We start from the raw sequence: 20,987 nt of genomic DNA, 5'->3' as shown, positions 1-20,987 counted from the left end.
TTGCAATGAATTTTGCTTTTTTCTCACGTTTTTAGTTAAAATACACATATCCTTCCAAAAGGAAGTATCTTTGAACCTGTGTATCATGAAATCAATCGAAGAGATTGTCAGCATTAAAAAAGAAAGAAAGAAAAAAAAACCAAGAGAATAAAATACAAAATAGAGTACAAGTTTTACAGTAAGGACTTAAGTTTGGCCTCACAACACGTGTCTGTGGCTGACGCACACACATGCCCTGCAGGTGCACCGTGTGTGTGCACTGCTGTGAGGCAGATCATGGGGAAAGGCAGGAAGTCAGTGTGAACAGACCCATCGCCCTCAGAAAACGTCAGCCTGTGAAGGGGCTGAACTTGATTCAATGGTGACTACATTTGATAGGAAAATAATTTGACCTTTCAAAGAGAAAAAGAGGAAAGAAATCTGCAAATAAGTTAAGCAGCAAGCATGTGCCGCAGACTCAGGGGGCCTATTACTCTGTTTCCATAACACAGGTTAACCTGTGTAGCCTTTCAAAAAACTTGAGCAATGATACTAATCTTTGCAGCACAAAATAACAAATGCTTACAGTAGGTATGATCATCCTGAGACCAAAAGCTTTCAAATTTCACCACAGAACTAGATAAACTGAACTGTATCCTGGTAATGAAATGGATAAGGCAAGAGAACAGCTTCTGCAACCTCCAGAAAATTACAGAATCGTGGTTTTTACAGAAACAAAAACCACCAAAAAATCCAACAAATAATCAGCCATCTGGGGCTATCTCTAGTTACCTGACTATACAGTGCTATGTCCATCATTCAATCTATTTTAAAAATTCAACTTTACTTTAAAGGTGGTTGCATAAGTCAACTAAAAATGTTTATTCCATGCCAGCGGGTAGGTGGGTTTAAGAAATTAATCTGTGAAAGGCAAGAGAACTATTCTGTTTTCAAAACTCCCAACTCTCCCTGGGGTGGAGGTGAGAGCTGAAGATTTAGAGCCATTTTCAGCGAATGACACTCCCTCCTCATTAGCCAGCGGCCACAGGAAGAGGCGAAAGGGGCCATGACCAGCCGCGGGCAAGGAGATTGGGGTTGGTGGCCCGCCCGTGCCTGGGCCCTCGCACCTACCACGCTCATTAGCAGCTTGTCGAACCACTGGAGTTTGAGCTCCGACTTGGACCACATGTCTGGTCGCAAGGCTGTCTTCAGGAGAGTGACACACCGGCGGGACAGCACCTCCCCAGGAGACCCCGCAGTGCTGGTGTTGTCGTTAACCTGGAAGTTCACTCACGTTCAAGCCCGAGTTTCCCAGCACACGTGTTCACAGGCCTCTCACCAGCTGCTGCCCCGCGCCCTCCCACCCCAGCGCTCCGCCTCCTCTCCTGTCTGACTCAACCTTGCCTCAACCCAGCTGTCTCTGCTCCCCCTGGGGACACTCCCTCCTCCCTCACAGTGGGTCAGTGGTGATCTGCACTCATTTGTGTGATTAATCCATCAGCTGGGCCTCCCAGGCCGTGCCCAGCACGCTGCAGCACACAGGAAAGGATCGGTTGAAGAGTTTAGAAGACTGTTTTCAGTACTTGGAGATCCTCCATAGTGTTGCAAGATATACTATTTTTTAATAATTATAAAAACTACTTTGTAAGGAAAATTTCAGTTACAAGCTTTTTTGAAATATAAAAATGAAGTTTCAGGAATTGATTCCCAACAACTCCATGAAAATATATTACTGATTTGAATGATAAATGCAAGTTATAAAGCAGCTGAACTACTAATGTTGTCCATAACTTATGTAGGTTGGGTCATCCCAACACCTTTATGACACAGATAACTCGGAAGTCAAGTGATCTGCCCAAGATCACTGAACTGCCATGTTTCCCCAACACCAAGATGCTACTATAAGCTATACCATTACTTCATCACCACTGAAAAAAAAATGTTTTTTTAAATCGTATTATAAAACACAGGCAGATTTCAGATATTAGCAAGTCACAAAATAAACGGAATTTGGTATGAAAGGGACAAAACTAGCTCTCAGACCCTGGTTTGTCTATTTCTTTTTTGACCAAATGATCACAGACAATCAAACTCACTGGAGCCTATCAAGCAGCCTTTGTTCAGAAGGATCCCTAACCTGAGACACACAGATACCACACCTGACAGGCCACGCGGATGAGGAAGTTCACCACGGTGTCCGTGTGCTGCTTGTCAATGGGCTTGGCAAGGAGGGAGTCCGCACCTGGCAGAGACTGGCTCCGCCCAAACACCTGGAGACAGAGGGAAGAGAGTTCTCAACAGCGCAGCCCACTAACTGCACGCGGCCCTCCTCCCCGGGGCAGACCCCATCCTGGACGTCAGGGACACCACTGGCGGGCATGGTCTCCGCAGAAGGACAAGCAAAGTAGCCGTGGAGAAAGTATGGGGTAGCCATGGAGAAAGTATGGGGAGAAAGTATGGTGACCAAGGTCCAGGAAGCCAGCAATGTGGGACATCGTGGGGTTTCTAGCTGTGGGCGCAGCCTTTCCCAGCTGTCCTGCTGGCATGGCGCCAGGCACTCGGCCCACATTCAAAGTTTGTTGGATAAATGAACCATAAAAGGCGGCACTCGCAGCCTGTGCACGTGCTCTTACTGCGCTGATGGCTCCCGTCGCCGTCCTGAAGCGCTTCACTTCCTGTGCAGAGTCCACCGACAGGCCTCTTTTAATGGAAGATGAGACAGAGTTGACTCCTTCTCCACTTGTATTTGGGTCCATGTCTGCATCCGGCTTAAAGAAACACATACACACTTGACCTTCCTGACTGTTGTCCAGGGAGAGGCATAAAGAACAGTCAGGGAAGACTCGAGGGGCTGACGTCCTACCTGCTGGTCCTTGATCCTCTGCAGCTCCCACTTGATGACGACTTCGGACAGGTCCACGGCCAGCCGCCTCTGCTCGATGGTGACGCTGGGTGTGAAGCCCAGCCTTTGCATGGCGCTGACCATGTGCTGCACCAGGTGGTGCCGCACCGGGTAGTACACCTGCGGGCGCGGGCCAGGTCACGCCAGGGACACTGCGTGCCGCCCCGCACGCACGCCCACGTAACCCCCCTCGGCCCCAACACACACAGCCCAACCTCCTGCCCAAGAATTCTGAACCATAACTTTAGCAAAGAAATTCTCATCACCTTTTGTATGTGTGTTTACCACTCCCCCTCCCCCCTACTGAGTCCCAACATAAGAGCGTGTTTCAGCCTTTTAGGACCATCTTTAAAAAATGCTGAACACCGAATTATCTTTAGGTAGGCAAGTCTAGTCACGTGTGTTAAACTTCAGACTTGATGTCATACAAATTAGCCATGCCAAGAGGCAAATTCCCAACTCTAAAAGAGCTGGCTGTAAAAGAATTAGCTTTTAACTCAATCCTTTCTCCTTTACCCAAACATCTACAAGGAATATCTACATATAAATAAATCCAACAAAGGGGGTGATCTGGTTATAGAGAAGGAGGTGCCAGCGACACCTTCAAGCCAAGTTACCAAAATCTAGAGTTAATGACAACTACCTCCCACCTTAGAGCAACAACTCATCTGTATTCGTGGACAACTGAGTACAGCTGACCCTTGAACAACACAGGGGTCAGTGGTGCCCACCCCTGACAGAGTCACAAACGCAAGCATAAACTTTACAGTCGGCCCTCTCCATCCGTAGTCCCACATCTACAGATTCAACCAAGCACAGAACATGTAATACCGTAGTACGTTTATTGAAAAATATCTGCATGTAAGTAGACCCACACAGTTCAAACCCTTGTTGTTCAAAGGTCAACTGTACTTACGAGAAAAATGCCATCTTAGCAAAAAGCTTGTACCAAGGACACATTCTCTAAACTACAGCAATTTCCATGTTGATAAGGCCATACACATACCCATACTAACCAATGGATCAGAATTACCTTTACTGAAAGATGTATGACCACCTTATTATTGCAGAAAACGAAGACAGGTGAAACTTCAAAGCAAATGCCTGACAGGGTATTTGCTCTGAAGCAATCGACATCAATCTACAGTATTTCCTACACACCTTGAAGTGCTGCACTATCAAATGCAAAATATGAACCAGCTGGGGGACAGTGTGCCCCTCCTCCACGATGATCTTCCTCGTCCAGTGGGTCAGCATCTGGTGCCCGTCCTCCATTCGGGCAGGCACCGCTGGAGTCAAAATAGCCATCGCCTGCCTGACAATTGCTCGGGCTTCCATTGCATGGGCCTTGAGAAGACTGTGAAAAACCTAAGACAGGACAGAAATACTGATAGAATGAAGGTTTTAAAAAACAAGATAAAAACAATCACTTAGAACTAAGGCATGATATTTCTGCAAAACACTTTAAAGAAATTCCTTAGGGCTCTCTTATTAGGAAAGACCGCAGTAGTTACGTTCTCTTTTCATTCGGTTTTGATGAACATGCTTGCTCTAACATTTTCTGAGCACCTACTATGTGCCCGTGCTGAACTAGGGTGGAGCATACAAAGACGAGCAGGACCCAGCTCCTCTGGCGTAACCAGTGGGAAGTCGGTTGAGGGATACAGATCATTTTACTCCAGCCCCAGGGTAGAAAATGGAGTGAAAGGGGCCACTCTCAGACAGTGCTGAATGAGTTCACGTGAAGGTCTGATGGAAGTGAGGTCATGGGAACACAGACCAGCCGACTGGCACTGTGGGTGGAGGGGACAGGATGGGGGCTGGAAACAACAGAACTTGCTGAGCCTGCATGCCTGGGAGAATGACAGGGTGTCACAGATGCCCCTGGGGTCTCTGGTCCAGAGAAGTTCCCAAGAGGGAGTGGTCAGAGGAAACAATCAAGAGTGACTCACAGGACAGGACGAGAGCCAGCACTTACCAGGTGCTTAATGGGACAGACAGGCTGAGTGCTCAAGTGCATGATTACATTTAACTCTTACACAGGGACAGTGACGAACTCAGTCAGAGTCACGGAACTCAGGAGTGGAAGAAACAAAACTCAAACTCAGCCTGCCTGACATCAAAGCCTAACCCACTGAGCAATGCAAGGAACAAGTGCTTCAGGTCGTCAACCCGAAGAGGGGTTAGGAGACAAGGGTTCAAGAGTGCCTACTGTCTGTCTTTAGCTAAGGCATGGGCCGGGGCCCTTGACTGACACATTTTCACGGAACAGGTAGAGAAGCATGAGGCGGACAAGGCAGACACTGTCTTATTTCAAAAGCAAGGCTGCAGAGGAAGGAGCGGGCAGAGCAAGAACAGGGAGGAAGGGTGAGAATGAATCGTCGTGGACGTTTCACAGTCACAAAAAGACGGCAGAGAGGAGCTTTCTTTTTTTTTTTTTTTTTTTTTTTTTGCGGTACGCGGGCCTCTCACTGCTGTGGCCTCTCCCGTTGCGGAGCACAGGCTCCGGACGTGCAGGCTCAGCGGCCATGGCTCACGGGCCCAGCCGCTCCGCGGCATGTGGGATCTTCCCGGACCGGGGCACGAACCCGCGTCCCCTGCATCGGCAGGCGGACTCTCAACCACTGTGCCACCAGGGAAGCCCAGAGAGGAGCATTTTTAAATGTACTGGGAAGGACAATAAATAGGGAAGCAGGCTGCGCTTGCGCTCGTCCGCGGAAGCAGCATGTGCGCGTGGTGTCGGGTGGACGGCAGGGAGCCCGCTGAGTACCTGCAGGACTATCTTCTTGTGTATCGCAAATTTGGCGATAATGTGGGCCAGCAGCAAGTGGCCGCTGTACTTGCAGGCGGGGTCCACGCAGGCCTTGGAGAGCAGGCAGGGCCACGCGAAGGTCATGAGGCGGCGCAGCTTGCTGTTGCGGTTCTTGTTGTTGTCGTGGACGTGGTGGGGTGCGTGCTCCACCAGCAGCGTGGCAAACTGCAGCAGGTAGATGCGCAGCGAGTCCAGCATGTCCGCCTGCTTCTCCGGGTCCAGGACCTGCGAGAGCACGAGCACAGGATGCACTTCTGGTCTGCTACCTCTGAAAGGTCACTCGACAAGTCTAAGCCTTGAAACACACAAACTCTCTCTCTCTCTCTCTCTCTCTCTCTCTCTCTGTCTCTCCCCCCGCACAAAATATTAAGCTCCACCGTGATGGACTCAACGACGTCACATCAATTTTCCCTTATTACATACAGATGACAAACTCGATACATTTATTTTAATGCTGAAAAAAGGGGCAGGCTTAGAAGTCAGAATGCAGTGGGCAAAGGGGCTTGAGGTAGAAAAGGAATACTAGCTCTTCAATGTAAGGTGATTCAGGACTGAGTTTCTTAATTTCCAAGTAATTGAGAATCTTTTTCGAGTCAACCATTAATTACCTTGTCCTTACTTTTTAGTATTATCAGAAAATGTTACCTACCAAAAAATCTGTTTTTTAAAAAACTGTTATGCTTTCCTATGCAATCAAGTATGTGACAGATTTTTCCATGTGTTTCATGAATATAAGAAGAAAATGCGCACTCTGAGGAACATGTTACACGTCCCTAGTGAGTCAAGCATACTGACTGCACCATCCAGTAAGTACCCTAACCACCTTCCGCCTCTCAGAGGACCTGCCAGAATAAAGTCTTCCACAATAACTGTGTTTTCACCAGGGCCCCCTCTCCCCTGGATGTGCTGCCTCACGGCGGCCCCTCCCAGGGCGCCAGCCTGCCCCGCACCATTTATCCCCATCGACGCTTGAGATCCCAGCTCCTCACTTGTGCCGAGTCGGTAGCGTCTGGCCCCAAGGACACAGCCTAGAGAAGGCAGTAAACAGGAGGGGCCGAGTCCAGGTCACCATCTCCCCACAGCTGCCCAGAACAAGGCAAATATCAGTATGTGGACCAAAGATAATTCCTTGGGCTCAGCTCTCACTTCCACAGGAGGGTGGGCGTGGGGTCAAAACTGCAGGAAGGAGGGCCGTCCTAAGGGCCAAAGACTACAGGAGGCCCAGCGACCTGTCCATGTGAACAGCACTCCCTCTGCCTGGACCCCAGGACGGAGCAGTGAGGAAACCACTGTGTCCTCTCCGAGGGCAGTGACTCACCGGTGGCACACTACAGGCGGGAATGCCCACGGCTCACAGCACTCCACCACCAACCGTGCACAAACACTCAGTGCAACAACCTCAAGGCACACTCGGCATCTGCCGGTGAAGTTCAATAGCCTAATGGCAGAGGACAGCCGAGGCACCATGGGAAACACAGCACAGGCATTCCTCAAGCAGACACTTGATTCCAAAAGCCTCACTAGTGCAAACTGGAAACACTATTGTAAAAGTGCTGAGACCCAAGCTAACTTCAGACACCCTAGTGCCACAACGACGTTCATGAACTTGGCAGCAAAGGGGTACAGCGGCAACTGGATCCAGTCTAATATTCTCACTGGCTTCTAGGGGATTCTTTTGCAAAGCTAAAGATGTAAACAGATCTTGAAAACTCTACTGACCAGCAATAGAGGTTTCTACAAAACAAATGTGACATCTGAATTTTTCACTGAGATATATGCCGTTTCTCACTGCAATCTATTAATGTGGAAAAGATAATTCATTCCAAATGGAGGCTGCCTTAATAAATTCACTAGTAAGAATTATAATGTTCTGCTATAAATTAACGCAATCATGAAAAATAAAAGCCTTAGGGAAATAAGCTTATTTCCTTGAACCTGTCACATCTCCCAAGTTACTTTTCAGGCCAATGCATGGTTAGTGATGTCACCTTGGTTATAAACACACTGGTGATGCTCTCCGGGTTATCGCCTTCTGGATTGGGAGGTCCTAAGAGCTGCTCTCCTTCCCCCTTCTCAAAGCTGTATAAGAAAGCAGGATTCAAGATATGCTGCAGAACCTACAAAAAAATTTTACAATGAAGGAGAAGGAAAACAAAGCCATGCTCTCTATCTCTTTCACTAGGTGGCAGGACCACCAGCTTGGTTATGCTGCACCATCAAGTTAGACTTCAATCAAGGGTGCAGCTAATAATCCTGTCTTTTATTACAATGGCAACTGTAAAGGTAGGTTAAAAACTTGAGGGAAAGAGACATTGGCCTGGTTCACTCTTCTCACCTCAAACAAGTTGTTTTATAAAAACAAGGGAACTAACAAACTACTCGTCAACACTGGTTCACGGGTGGACCTGCCTTATGTTTCCCAACAATGAAATTTTCCTCATAAACGGCCCAGACGAGGAAAGGCACAGCAGAACACAAGTAGTGCCCTTGGCTCCCTAGAAAACGAGCTCAAACGCCGTGGCTTCTCCCGCAGTAACAGTGGGACCCACCTTGGCTTTCAGTTCATCTCCGAAGTTGGGGTCGTTGAAGTCCACAAAGCGAAAAAACAGGGCACGTTTTTGAGCAATGCTGTAATTTTTGGGAATCTCCTCCTCCGTATACTCTTTTAAGAACGTCATGTTGCAGAGGAAACGACCAGTGAAGGCCCGGAGCAGCTGGAACAGCAATTCTATGTCTCCGTAATTCCTTCTGAAGGGTCAAAATAAGAAGGCAGGTTAAATTATGGCAAATTTCATAACTATGTTTGATGCCCGACTTGCTTTTGAGCAGCTCAAAGTTACAGCCCGTCCTCTACAACAAATGCGATGACACACATGCAGTGAGCCAGCTATGCAGAGCTCAGGGAGGAGCAGCTCAGGGAGGAGGCTTATCGGGGAGAGCAGGCCACTTGGTGCAGAGCGCCCAGGTGCACCCACTTGCAGTAATTCAGTAGACAGTAGGCCAGCAGCTTGGGCTCCTTCCAGTTGGTGGCAGCCATGTTCTCCTTCCGGTGTCTTTCTTGGAAGGTTTCGCTGACCCACACACGTCTCAGCTGGCTCACCAGAGAGTGCTGATTGGCCAGCCAGGAGTCATCGTTTTTAACTATAATACTAATGATCTGTCAAAGAAAAGACAATGAGGATGCTGACAGGGTTCTCCCTGAGTCTTGACTAAACGTCTAAGACGTCGGGTGCCTGAGAGAGAGCCGTGCTACCTTGATGGCCTGGAACTGCAGGTCCAGGCGCAGGGTGCTGGTACTGGGTGAGCCAGGGCGCACGGCAGTCTGGGTGCCGCCGGGCAGCAGCAGCGTGATGAACCGGTTGGGGTTAGCTGCCAGCACGTCTCGAAGAGGTCTGGCATCTTTGTGCTTTAAAAAACTCTGAAAACAAAGCAAAATAAACAGCTGTTTTAAGTTAATCAAAACCCACAAAATGTTGAAATGATATAAACTCTAAGGTTCTTCCTAAATCTCTCAAGGCAGGCACAAAAAAAATAAAATCACTGTAAGCACCCTCTTTAAAAAGTGCTTTTTAGACAATAATCACACCCTGAGTTTCATAATCCTAGCAGCTCATTCGTTCATTACCACCACCAAAATCCTACAGAGAGGGATTCCTGGACTTGAGCTTTTCACATACACAACAATGTTTCTAATACTCAAATACATTAGGGAAAAATAAAGCCAGGACACTGAACAGCGATGTATAAATTCCAGACTGTCGAGCATGGTGGCAGGGACCCCGACCCCAGCCCCGGGCTCCCACCATGAACATCCTGCTCCACTGGGGGTCGTTCAGCGTGGCTTCCATCATGAACAGCTCCACCGTCTGCGAGGGATGGCGGGTCAGGAACTTGATCAGAGGCTCTCTGAACGGACTGCCGGCCTAGAAAACATGTGGTGAAAACTGGACCTTCTGGGGGTTTGAGGCTCTTCTGTTCTAGCAACCTCACACGGTTCCAATGTGCATTTCTCCCCCTTGTAACTGGAGTGCACCCACCGTAAGCAAATATTAACACCCAGTATCTTTATACTGTTAGATTAACCCATCTAAAATATGACAGTGAAAACATTACAAGCAACAGATGGAGGAAGAATTAGAATTAGCCCGCGTTTGACCATTACCTCGATCAACATAGCACGTTCTGTTTTCATTACGACCTCTAACAAAGGCTTGACCAGAGTTTGAGGTGCAGCTGGGATCAGATGAAAAAGGTTTATGATTGCCGAACAAATTTTCATTTCCTAATGAAGAAGACCAGAAATTATAAAATAGGCCAATTAATTTTGCCAGCGAGAGATACCAACATCACTACAGACCCTGCTAGGCTCTAGCTACATTTGCAAGGTTAGCCAACAGAAGCAGAGTTAACATGTATCAACAGAAAGCCACAACTCACCAATCTCAGATTACAGCTGTGGCCTAAGGAAACTACCTGCCCTTGGCCTTCAGATTTCATCTGTCAGTGGAGGGGAGAGGGAGCTGACTGTGCACCTCGGTGATGGTGCTGTCTTTGCTTTCACGCACACTGACGAGTGCTGAAGTGACCTTTCGGGCTGCCGAGGTGAGCCCAGCAGGGGCGGGGGGTCATGCCCATGGCCATGAGCATTAGGATTCCCTCACGTTGCCATGACATCACGGGGTCTTCCCAATGCACTAAGTTCTGAGGGCACAGACTTCTTTTACCCTCAAAACTTAGCACAAAGTCCTCAAAAAAAATACTTGAAGTATTTACCCTGGAAATGAATTATCAGCGTAAATAAATGACTGACTGTGGTTCTAAAAATTTATCAACCAGGCCTGAAAATAAAGCTGACAAACTGCTTTACGGAATCATATGCAAAACGTGGAATGCCAAGAATTTTGCATTTTTTAACGTGCTAACAGCTCAGCGGCCAATTACTGAGTGTCATTCCGACTTTCCATTCACAGTGTCAGTTCCCACGGTTTTGTGTCCGCCATTCAGGCCACGGGGAAGGGAAGACTCCCTGATGTCCCATCCTGGGTGGCGGGTAATAGGATACCCGTGACTCTAAACCAGTAAAATGGGGATGATAAACGCCAGTCAGGAGGGACCACGTCCCGGCAGCACTGGAGATACTTCTCAAAATGTCTCTTTAAGCCAAAAGGCAAAACAGTGCGACGGGTAAGAAATGAGAAAAATCAGCTCAGCGTTGCTCCCATGCCTCCTCTAGAGTTCCCTTCTACAGTGTTTCCAAGTTTTCAGGCAGATTAAGTTCTACACTGAAATTAGAATAACCTTCTAACAATGGTACTTTCATCTTAAGGGTTTTCGTTTTCAAAGCACTGTCGTGAAATCACTTCTGGCCTTCACGTCACCACCGGAAGGCAGGAATGACAGGTATTACCATCCCCATTTTACAGAAGAGGGAACGCTCAGGGCTAGGCTGTTCAAAGTCAGTGTCGTGACCACCACAGTGTGGTATGCGTGAGAGACATACACAGGGGCCTGGGTGCAGGGGGAGCAAGGAGGTTTCAGTTTGAGGCAGCTGGCCAGTCAGAGGAAATAGAACTCCTCCCTATTTCTAGCAGGTCTAATGTATTCTTTGTGGCATTTCCTCTCAAGAGGTTGTTAGATGCATGAGTTCATACAAACATTATGAGAGCAAAACCCGGCTGGATCAGAAATATTGAGATATTGCAATTCTAGCACGCAGAAAACCAGAGAACTTAGAATCTTGCTTAAAGACGTCCTAATAGAAAACATGCGTGGCACCCGGACAGTTCACGGCAATGGTACTAATACAACTCTGCCACAGACAGACAGTACAGCTCACTGCACTCAAAGGCACGACACACTCTGTCCACCACAGAACCACAAGTCACAGCAAAACCAAGTACAACAACGACCCCTCCTGCACTTCCACTGAGATTCTCACCTCTACCCCTTCCACGGCAGGCTGAACCAAAACAAAAATTACAGCATGAAAAAAGGCAACGGAAAGGTAAAAAGAAAAGAAAAGAAAAGAAAAGAAAATATAAACTGTTCTTCACATTGCAAGTCATAAACTGACTTTTAATAGGTTGTTCTCACCTCAAACTGACAGAATGGAGACAAGGAACATCTCCCGCACTCTGAAATGCTTTCCTGAGGATGGGGAGGAAAATCATCTTTTTTTCTATTTATGTTATTTACACAGAACTTCCCATATACTCAATACACAGTAAGGATTATTGGGGTAAACAAGACAGTAAAGACACAATTATCAGAAAGCACATAATAATTAACAAATGCTCAACAGCAAAAAATACACCTTCCACCCTTCAGATGTCAAAACAGCCCTTCTGATGGTGTCACATGGAGTGTATTCTTCCCTAAATCAAATTTTTAAACAAGGAGTTTTGGAATTCTTGTCTAGGGGGAGAAACTGTAAGACCCTGTTGTATGCAAATACATTAAAAAAAACTGTTTTGTTTAGAGTGAGTAATTCAAGATTATACGTGAAGTGCTGATATTTAAAAAAACCTCTTTCCCAGCTGGAGTTGGAAGAGGACCGGGGGTTTAATCCCCATCAATTAGGCATGTTTGAGGCCAGAAGAACCCAGAGGCCGTGATGCCACTCACTGGATACTTAGGCTATCCTGAGAAGGGTGTGTGTGTGTGTGTCTGTACACATAGTGTAACAGGTGGTCATGAGTTTTCCCCTGTAAGTTCAATGCCAAACAGGTAAACCTTCCTAAACGTGATGACAATGCAAAACCCTGATCATCAGGGGTACCCGATGTTATGGGGAGCTTTTATTTATTTTTATTCAACTTTTAACATGTCATTGGTTATAGTTTCTCAACTGGGCAATGTTATTTGGGGATCTGACCAAATAAACTACTTTCCAAGACCCATTCCTAATCTGTGGAGCATTCATAAAAACTATCAGAGCTCAAGGGCAGAAAGGAGGCTTGGCCCTGAGCTGAGGTCATGAAGCTGTGGCCACACTGCCTTGGACCCCAAACACCATAGCCCCTGAGCTGAGAGCCGCGGCCTTCCTCAGCAGTGGGACGTTCCCAGGCTCTCGGGGTCATGCTCATATGTTGATCGACAGGCTTCAGCAGGAAGGGGCTCAGGGACCTCCCAGTGCCCACGGCCCCACCCCCTATGCAACTGACCCCCCATCCCACATGAGCTGCAGTAAAAGTTTATCTTTTTGATCGAATGGAAGTCATTCATCTACCCACTAGGGTTTAAATGTTTATTCTAGAACTGGCTATATGTTTCAGAGAATTAACAACTAACTGTAAAAACAAATAATAAATTTAGAGCAAAAATACCTAACAGATGAGAGATGGGGAGGGAAAGTACAGAGGCACTTGCACCTACGCCCAGGAGCTCAGGCTTTTAAAATACACTCTGCTGTCCCCCATGAAGATTTCCTGATTTTTTTCCCTATATATATAAAAATAACAAACCTTCAGAGAGGTCATGGATGGTTTAACACGCCTAAAAAAAGTTCAAGATCCTGTTTTAGTTTTGCTTGTTGGCTGTTTAGAAGCAGCAGGAAACAAGACTCACATAAACAAAACACCTTGACATAGAATGGTCAAAACAAAGCATAATAAAGCCAAAATAAATAAATAAAATACAAGACGGGATGAAACACAGCATCCAACAAATAGGCACAGGAGGACAAAAAGCCACATTAATTATGCCTCTGAAGAGCTCAAGGAATCCCCTCATTAGGTACTGCTGTACAATTCACTGGGCGTAACAGGAGCTTGTGGAAAACACAATCCCACTGAGAGGACAGTCATCAAGTTTAAAAACATCTTAAAAGAATATTAACATATACAAATAAGATTAAAAACAGCAAGAACCATTCATTTTTAAGAGACAAAGTCTTTAGTGACCAACGTCGGATACTTAAAAAGATTTAACTAAAGCGGTTTTCCCTCAAAACCGTAAAAAAAATGTGTTTTGAAGTACTGGCCATTTGGACTTTCAGCAAACAACTGGGGTGGGGGATTTGGACCCAGAAAACATACATGCCAATATTTATGCGATGCTTTATTACATCCTCCTTAATGCTTTTATGAAGTCCTAAAACCTCTACTTGGTTTATGAGGCAATGATGACGGAAAGCAATGTAAAACAGCAGCTGAGGACTGTAGCCTGTGCAAACAAGAGCTGCCAGAACAGTCTAGAAAGTACACTTTACTCACTTTCAAGAAAAACTAATAAAACTGAAATACATTTCAAGCTTCCCAGAATTCTCATCAACAAAAACATCATGTTAAAGTGAACAAAAGGGCGATTTTAAAGAAACATAAAAAGGAATGTTCAACAATTAAGAGAAATAAAAGCAAAATGTAAGCTAACAAAATAGTCACATAAAACTAGATTTCTGACCGGAATTTTAATTAAAAGCACCGCTCCGACATTAGCATTGGTAACGGCAGTGCACAGTGGGGCTGCCCTCCCAGAAACACACAAGTCACTCACGTTTCCGTCGCTCCTCTGGCCCCCTTTGTGGGTGAGGACCACCACCTCCATCCACTTTCGCAGATGTTGCTGTGAAAAAATACATCCTTAGCCATTTTTTCTTGACAACAGGAGCATCTCAACTTCAAAATGCAGCTCTTAGGTGAAAACTCATATGTAATCATTACTTTCCATGCTATTTAACGTGAGAATGGCAGTGATTCTATTACTGAAATAGCGCAGCCACCGAACCAGTGATGCGAGTAACTGGCATTTGTTTATGTTCTATAAATAGAAATTTACCCTGAATTTACCCTGATACAACAACAGAAAATGTCCTGCAACCCGGCCATTCCAATACCAGGACTTTTACTCCTGTTACTCTGTGCTGCAGCTGTTCCGGGAGTGCTGCCCTGAGCCAGCATCAAGCTAGCTGTCGGGGCAGAGACGTGAACAAGCAGACATCATCCCTGTCCCTGTGGTGCTCCAGTGACAGCGGGGGAACAAGGTAAAACACAGGTGCCTGCTGTGTAACAGAAGAGCAGGAACCAGCTACAGATGAGGGCCGAGGAGTCCGGGAGGGCCCTGCAGAGGCAGACAGGCCAGAAGCACAAGGAAGGGCACTCCAGGCAGAGAAAAGGAGGGAGGCCAGAAATGGAAAGGGTGGCCACTGTGGCCGAGGGTGAGTGGGCACAGGGGGAACCCTGGGGGAGGGACTGGTGAAATGAGCACGGACCCCACAGTGCATGCGGGTAGCAATTCCCTTCCACGCGAATGAGGGCGCTCGTTCTGTGAAAAGACTGTGCTGCTGCAGGAGCAGAAGAGCGACCCCCAGGCCACAGCAACTCAGGCTGACCCAGCCTGTGGCAGCCAGGCTCCCGCCCTCAACGGGGTCCAGCAAAACCCAGCAACAAGTGCTCAGAGCCCAAGCTAAACCACACAGGGGCATCCAAACAACAGCTTCATGATTCTACACTGTCCAAACCTGTTCTTCAAAATACTGCCCTGCAGGAAGTTAACAAGCTACTTTAAATCGGACTCCTCAGTCACAAACAGGCTCAGGGACAGATGGTTCAAATACATCCACTTTTCTCTGAGCCTTTAATGTCCACAGACCTTGTAAAACTTCAAGAGGGGAACACAGTTAAGTGGTGCTTCCCAAACTTACTTAGTTACTTACTGTTTTTCACAGAAACCCTATATCTTCTAAAGCCAGTGTTCCAAGGAACGCACATTGAGAAACATTAAAATAATATACATTTCTTCAAAGAAACTAAATACACTCACAAGATTTTACCAGTAAAATTCCTTGAAGGATACCATCAGAATATATATTCATAAAACCTCTATTTTACTAGAATAGCTATTTATGCCAAAGATATGAGAGTAACAAAATTAAAGGTACAGAAAACGGCCAGCTGCTTTCGGATTTCCCAAAGGAAAAAAATAACACTGATTGGTATATAAAGCTCACTTTTAGTTCAATAAGGAGATTTCCAAAACAACTAACCATATAAGAAACTTCAAGATCAAATGTCAAGCAGTTGAAATTATAAGAAAGGAAAATGTTCAGGGGTGTCTTTACGAATGCCCACCCTAGACAGTAAGGTGTCCTATCTCTTAAACTTATGCTGAAGGCTTGAGCTGTTCACCCCAAAAGTGTATCAAATGAGGGAAAACAGAGGTTGATGACTGAGCCCAGTTCTGAAGAACACGGCTCAGTAAGGACGAACGTGGCAGACCACAGGGTCCATGCGCAAGGCCAGCACCACAAACGCAGAAGCACCATAGCACAGGACCTGGCTGGACTTGGGCGAGATGGCTGGACAAACAGAAGCCTCAGTTATTCTGTATCCAAGTACATCAGCACTCTCTGCTTTCAGAGGCATTCAACCACTCAGAACGTGGCTAGAATGTCAGAGAAGGAAAAAAAAAATCCCCTCAACAAACCAGAAACAAAAAACCCATGTACTTTAAGGAAGAAGACTCTTGGCCTTAGTCAGAAACTACAGATGTGATACAGTTCTGTTCTTTTTTTTTTTTTTTGGCCGTGCTGCACGTCTTGCAGGATCTTAGTTCCCCGACCAGGGATTGAATCCGCACCCCCGGCAGTGAAAGTTCAGAGTCCTAACCACTGGACCACCAGGGAATTCCCTGTTTACTCCGTTCTAAAAAAATCTGGAGAACAATGTTTACTGAATGAATTCCCAGCTCACAGATCTAACGGGTTAGACTGGAGTGGAAAAAAAAAAAAAAAAAAACACACAAAAAGAAAGTTGTTTCAGGCAGGCATGCAAAGGCAGCAAGAAATGACAGCCAACAGAGGGTAGAGAGAGACCAGTTTTAAAGGGAGACAAACATAAAAACACTAGGAGATTAGAACACATGCACAGATCTCATACATGAAAGAACCAAAGGTCATAAGATGAGGTAAGATGTGTGTATTTGATGTGCTCTGACTGGGAAGTGATATAATTTCATTTATAACCATGATTATGAATGTTTGTATGCATGTAAATTGATAGGTATGTATGTGTATTACACATGGAAGCTTAAAGGGAAAGAGCCTTTCAATTTGGAAAATTACACTCTACTACTAGGGCATCACTTAAAAGTTTTAGGACCAATCATAATACTGTCAATTCCCACTTAGGTATTTGGGCCATTGTTCATTTCTTAGGCGTCTGTAGATACGAAGAAACCAGCATGTGAGGTTAAAAAGCTGCATAAAAAACACATGCATGTTTGTAGTAACGTACCATGAAATTAAGTTAATAAATTACTTACAAATGTTTATTTACAGAATGCAAAATAAAGTTAATACTTGAAACCCTCTTTCATCTGTTTACACCTCTCGTTTAAACAGTCAGATCTTTTTTTGCGTAATTATTTCCTTGATAACTGTAAAAACTCAAAGGACTTCTAATGCTCTTACAAGTTTTTCACTGCATCACTGTCTATAAAGGCCAAAGACTGGGAAAAAGCTAGATGTTCACCAAGTGGGGAATGATTCAGTACATTCTGGCATGTTCCCATCATGAAATATCATGTAGTCATAAGACAGAATGAAGAAACGCTTTATGTACTGATATGAAATGATGGGATGGTAAATGGAAAAAGTAAGATGTATGTATATATTATACTTCCCTTTGTGGGAACTAAGAGGCATATGTCCCAGTACAAATGGGAAACATCTCTAGAAGGACACACAGGAAACTTAACACTGGTGGTCCCCCAGAAGAGGAACTGGGTGGCTGGAGGATGGGGGTGGGAGGGAGGCTTTTCACAGACACCCTTTTACACCTTCTGAGTTTTAAATCATGTAAATGCATTACTCATTTTAAAAAAATAATTTAATTTTTCAGGTTTATCATAGAATTTGTATGCATTTGGCTTACCATCATCTGATCACAAAATTTATCATTGAAAGAGTTTGGGAAGAGCCTGGTCACCGAGGTCAGACGATTCACGACGTTCAGTGTCAAGCTCCGATAATCTCCCAGCATCATCAACAAAGGTCTCATATGAGTATGGATTTGATCTACTTCTATGGTAGCACCTTCTAAAAACTATTTTAAAAAAAGGTTACAAAGGAAAACAGATATCAGAGTATACTTCATAACAGAATGGAACTCATATTCAACTCTAGCAGCAAGTTTTTGCTTTGCTTGGGAAAATGGAGTATTAAACCGTATATATTCCAGAAGTTTATGATGAAATGAGGAAGACCAGTCATTACTGTTTACTTTTTAAAGGGCTCAGGATGACTATGAAACAGATAGAGACACTACTACAATCTGGTATGTTATTAACCACAGGCCGACTCCCAGGATACAGACAAGGTCAACAGGAAGAACTCAATGCAGAACTCACACCCGCCCAGCCCTCGCTCACCTTTCTCATGCAGGCTTCCCCAGCCTCCTGGAGCTCACTGTTGGTTGAATTAAGGGCTTTGAAGAGGGCAGCAATGATCTTCTCTCTGGACTGAGGAAGGTAATTGCAGGCAGCAAGCGCATCTTTAGGGAGAGAAATCAATATAATTTTCATCGTTAGCCTGAAAAACATACAATTTCCTAGTCTAAAGGCTCTTACCAACCAACAAATACATGAGTCACTAAACGTCTTTCCTAGTATCTGGCCTCTTGAAAGACAAAAGAATGCACGGCCTTCTACTCACACGCTCACTATTATCTAAGAGTGAACATTATTACCTAAGAAGGCAACAGCCTGCCAGAAAGTCCATGATAAATCTTACTGCCCAGATAAGATGAAGAAGGGCTGAAGGAGAGAAACAATGGGAAAACAAGGGTGGAAGGCGGTCCCCAATGCACCCATGCCCCCAAGACATCCTCACAGGTGAGAGCACGGCTGAGCTGTGGGTGGACGCATGCTGAATTAGCCGAGGGTAGAGCCTCAGACTCTGGTGATGAAGGAAATAGACACACACAGCCCAGCGTCTCTCCACTATCCAAGTCTAATCAGGTGGTCTCCTCCCAACTTGGGGGGTTAAAGGCTTTGAAAATGCAAATATCCTTAGGCAACACGACATGCCTCCAGCCTCTATGTTAAAGGTTAGTTAAGGGGTAACACTGTAGCAAGAGCAATGCCCATCCCGGCTGACAGGAACGCCTGAGAGGCACCCACCAGGAAACGTGCGAAGCTCCCAACGCCACACCCACCCCAACTCTGGCTAGCTTGTCTTGAGCCCCATCCTCAAGCCCAAGTACTATGGTCTGCCTCTCAGCTCCTCTACCTCTAATTCAAGCAGGATTCTGGTAATATTTTATTAAGTGTATAAAAGTCAACAAGAGACAAAGTCAACTAAGCAACTCGTATTGGGTATTTATCAAAAAAGGGGGAAATGACTGTTTCTAAGCATGAGGGTGAGTACTGATCTAGTATACGTTCCTAAACTATGTACAATTCCTGTGCTAAACAACGATAACACATTCTTAATGAAAGCCTAGAGACAGCAGGAGTCTCAAATGCTTCTGAATCATTAAAAAGTTTAAAAAGGTCTAAATACTCCGATTCAGATGAAAATGGCAAGATAGGAATGGTATGACAACTCTCTTAAACCAGAATATTAGAGAGATACATACTTTAGAGATATATATAGTTCCCATAAGACAGCTATAAAGAGCTTACTATAGAGTAAAATCCAGTTTATTAGAGTAAAAACAATTATTTAAATTCTAGCAATCTATATAATCCATTGACATCTCACTATGTAGTTTGATAAATATACAAACATAATTTTTTTTTCCACCTTAAAAAGACCACAAAAAGTCAGAAAAATTAGACAACAAAAAAACGCCACTGTCTCCCTTCACTTTTTTTTTTTTTTTTTTTTTTTTTTGCAGTACGCGGCCTCTCACTGTCGTGGCCTCTCCCGTTGCGGAGCACAGGCTCCGGACGCGCAGGCTCAGTGGCCATGGCTCACGGGCCCAGCCACTCCGCGGCATGTGGGATCCTCCCGGACCAGGGCACGAACCCACGTCCCCTGCATCGGCAGGGGGACTCTCAACCACTGCCCCACCAGGGAAGCCCTCCCTTCACTTCTGTATCCCGTAACTTGTCTCATATTTACATGAACTTACTTAAGGCTGCAATTCGTAGAGGTACGAGTGACGGAAGGCTTTTATAACAGGGCAGTTTTGTTAAAGCTGAATCTTCAGCCTCGCACAAATTCAAGAGCTGCAAAAGATAGAACTTAATTTAGCCTGCTCTCACTGTGAAGACACAATAACCTTGCAAGTAACAGAACACAGCGATCTGCCACACACAACATGATTAACAAACTAAACCCAAATCCCAAACCATTTAAGTATAGAAATGTGCTTGAGCTTCCTTATTCTAAAGCAAAACTCAGTCAACCTCTGTGACACTTTCTGACCCACTCTGATACCATAATGCTTTTTCTTTACATAGAGGATCACTTCATCTAAATGCAAATTCCAAGATGGCGGGTACAACTCCTCCTCGTTCAGAGCTGCTTCCCAATGCCTTGGGCCAGTGCCCAAGAAACATACATGTTATAATTCCAGAGTTTGAGCAGTAATCCTTTTTTTTTTTCTTTCTTTTCAAGTACAGAGTGGCATAAGCAGGAAGTGTTTCGCTGGAAATACCATAACGCAGATACTCCAGTGGCTAGCCTTCCAGACACTTTAACAGACCAGTACACATTTATATATCTAATATCTAAAATACTATATATGGTGTTCTATTACTACTTTCCCCTTCTGTTGACATCCTGGAAAATCGTACCGTTTTTTCCCTTAAAGATTCCTACCTAGTACAATATTTAAAACAGTAGAGGAGGATGTATAGAGAAAAGCATTTCAACCACCCACCCTATTTCACTCCCCAGAGGAAACCTCCAGTAACACTCTCCTCACATATAACATATTTGTATACACACACATATATAGATCCCTCTATCTGTATCTAGAGAGAGAGAGCATCAGAAACTAAATTAGAAAGCCAGACTTCCAAACGTGGCCACGCCAGAATCACCTGGGAAGTTTTTAGGCAGTAGATTCCCAGGTCTGACCCCAAATCTACTGAACCTAAATCTTCAGGAAGAGGACTCAAGAGTTTCTATTTTCCGAAAGATCCTCACATGTTTTGATGCAGCTGGTATCCTGATAAACACTTTCAAAACCAGTTTAGATTCCCGAAATTTAAACACTCACTACCAGTTTCTGGTCTCCAGCTCCATGAGGAATTTTCCCCATAGGTTACAACACATCTGCCTCTGAAGCCCCTGAAGGAAGCTCCCCTCCCATTCTCCAGGGGCTCTCCTGGACCCTCCATCAAATC

General features: G+C 45.3%; 1 protein-coding gene across 1 annotated transcript in view; it reads right to left on the bottom strand.

Annotated features, from left to right (window-relative positions):
• Window positions 1–20,987, bottom strand: part of TRRAP (transformation/transcription domain associated protein) — a 110,846-nt gene that overhangs the window by 48,090 nt on the left and 41,769 nt on the right. The window contains exons 28-45 of the mRNA XM_082669519.1: window positions 19,766–19,862; window positions 18,060–18,181; window positions 17,564–17,734; window positions 14,187–14,255; window positions 11,787–11,840; window positions 11,632–11,652; window positions 9,856–9,975; window positions 9,497–9,616; window positions 8,947–9,111; window positions 8,669–8,850; window positions 8,243–8,441; window positions 7,682–7,810; window positions 5,652–5,918; window positions 4,043–4,249; window positions 2,843–3,001; window positions 2,613–2,747; window positions 2,139–2,249; window positions 1,111–1,257 (exon numbers count right to left, since the gene is read on the bottom strand). Of these exons, the coding sequence (XP_082525645.1) occupies window positions 1,111–1,257; window positions 2,139–2,249; window positions 2,613–2,747; window positions 2,843–3,001; window positions 4,043–4,249; window positions 5,652–5,918; window positions 7,682–7,810; window positions 8,243–8,441; window positions 8,669–8,850; window positions 8,947–9,111; window positions 9,497–9,616; window positions 9,856–9,975; window positions 11,632–11,652; window positions 11,787–11,840; window positions 14,187–14,255; window positions 17,564–17,734; window positions 18,060–18,181; window positions 19,766–19,862 (2,475 nt within the window). The remainder of the gene's footprint in view (window positions 1–1,110; window positions 1,258–2,138; window positions 2,250–2,612; window positions 2,748–2,842; window positions 3,002–4,042; window positions 4,250–5,651; window positions 5,919–7,681; window positions 7,811–8,242; window positions 8,442–8,668; window positions 8,851–8,946; window positions 9,112–9,496; window positions 9,617–9,855; window positions 9,976–11,631; window positions 11,653–11,786; window positions 11,841–14,186; window positions 14,256–17,563; window positions 17,735–18,059; window positions 18,182–19,765; window positions 19,863–20,987) is intronic.

Source organism: Grampus griseus (genome assembly GCF_964374135.1).
Source record: "Grampus griseus genome assembly, chromosome: 14".
Taxonomy (NCBI): domain Eukaryota; kingdom Metazoa; phylum Chordata; class Mammalia; order Artiodactyla; family Delphinidae; genus Grampus; species Grampus griseus.
The sequence above is the reverse complement of the archived record's forward strand: the minus strand, read 5'-3'. Positions and strand labels throughout refer to the sequence as shown.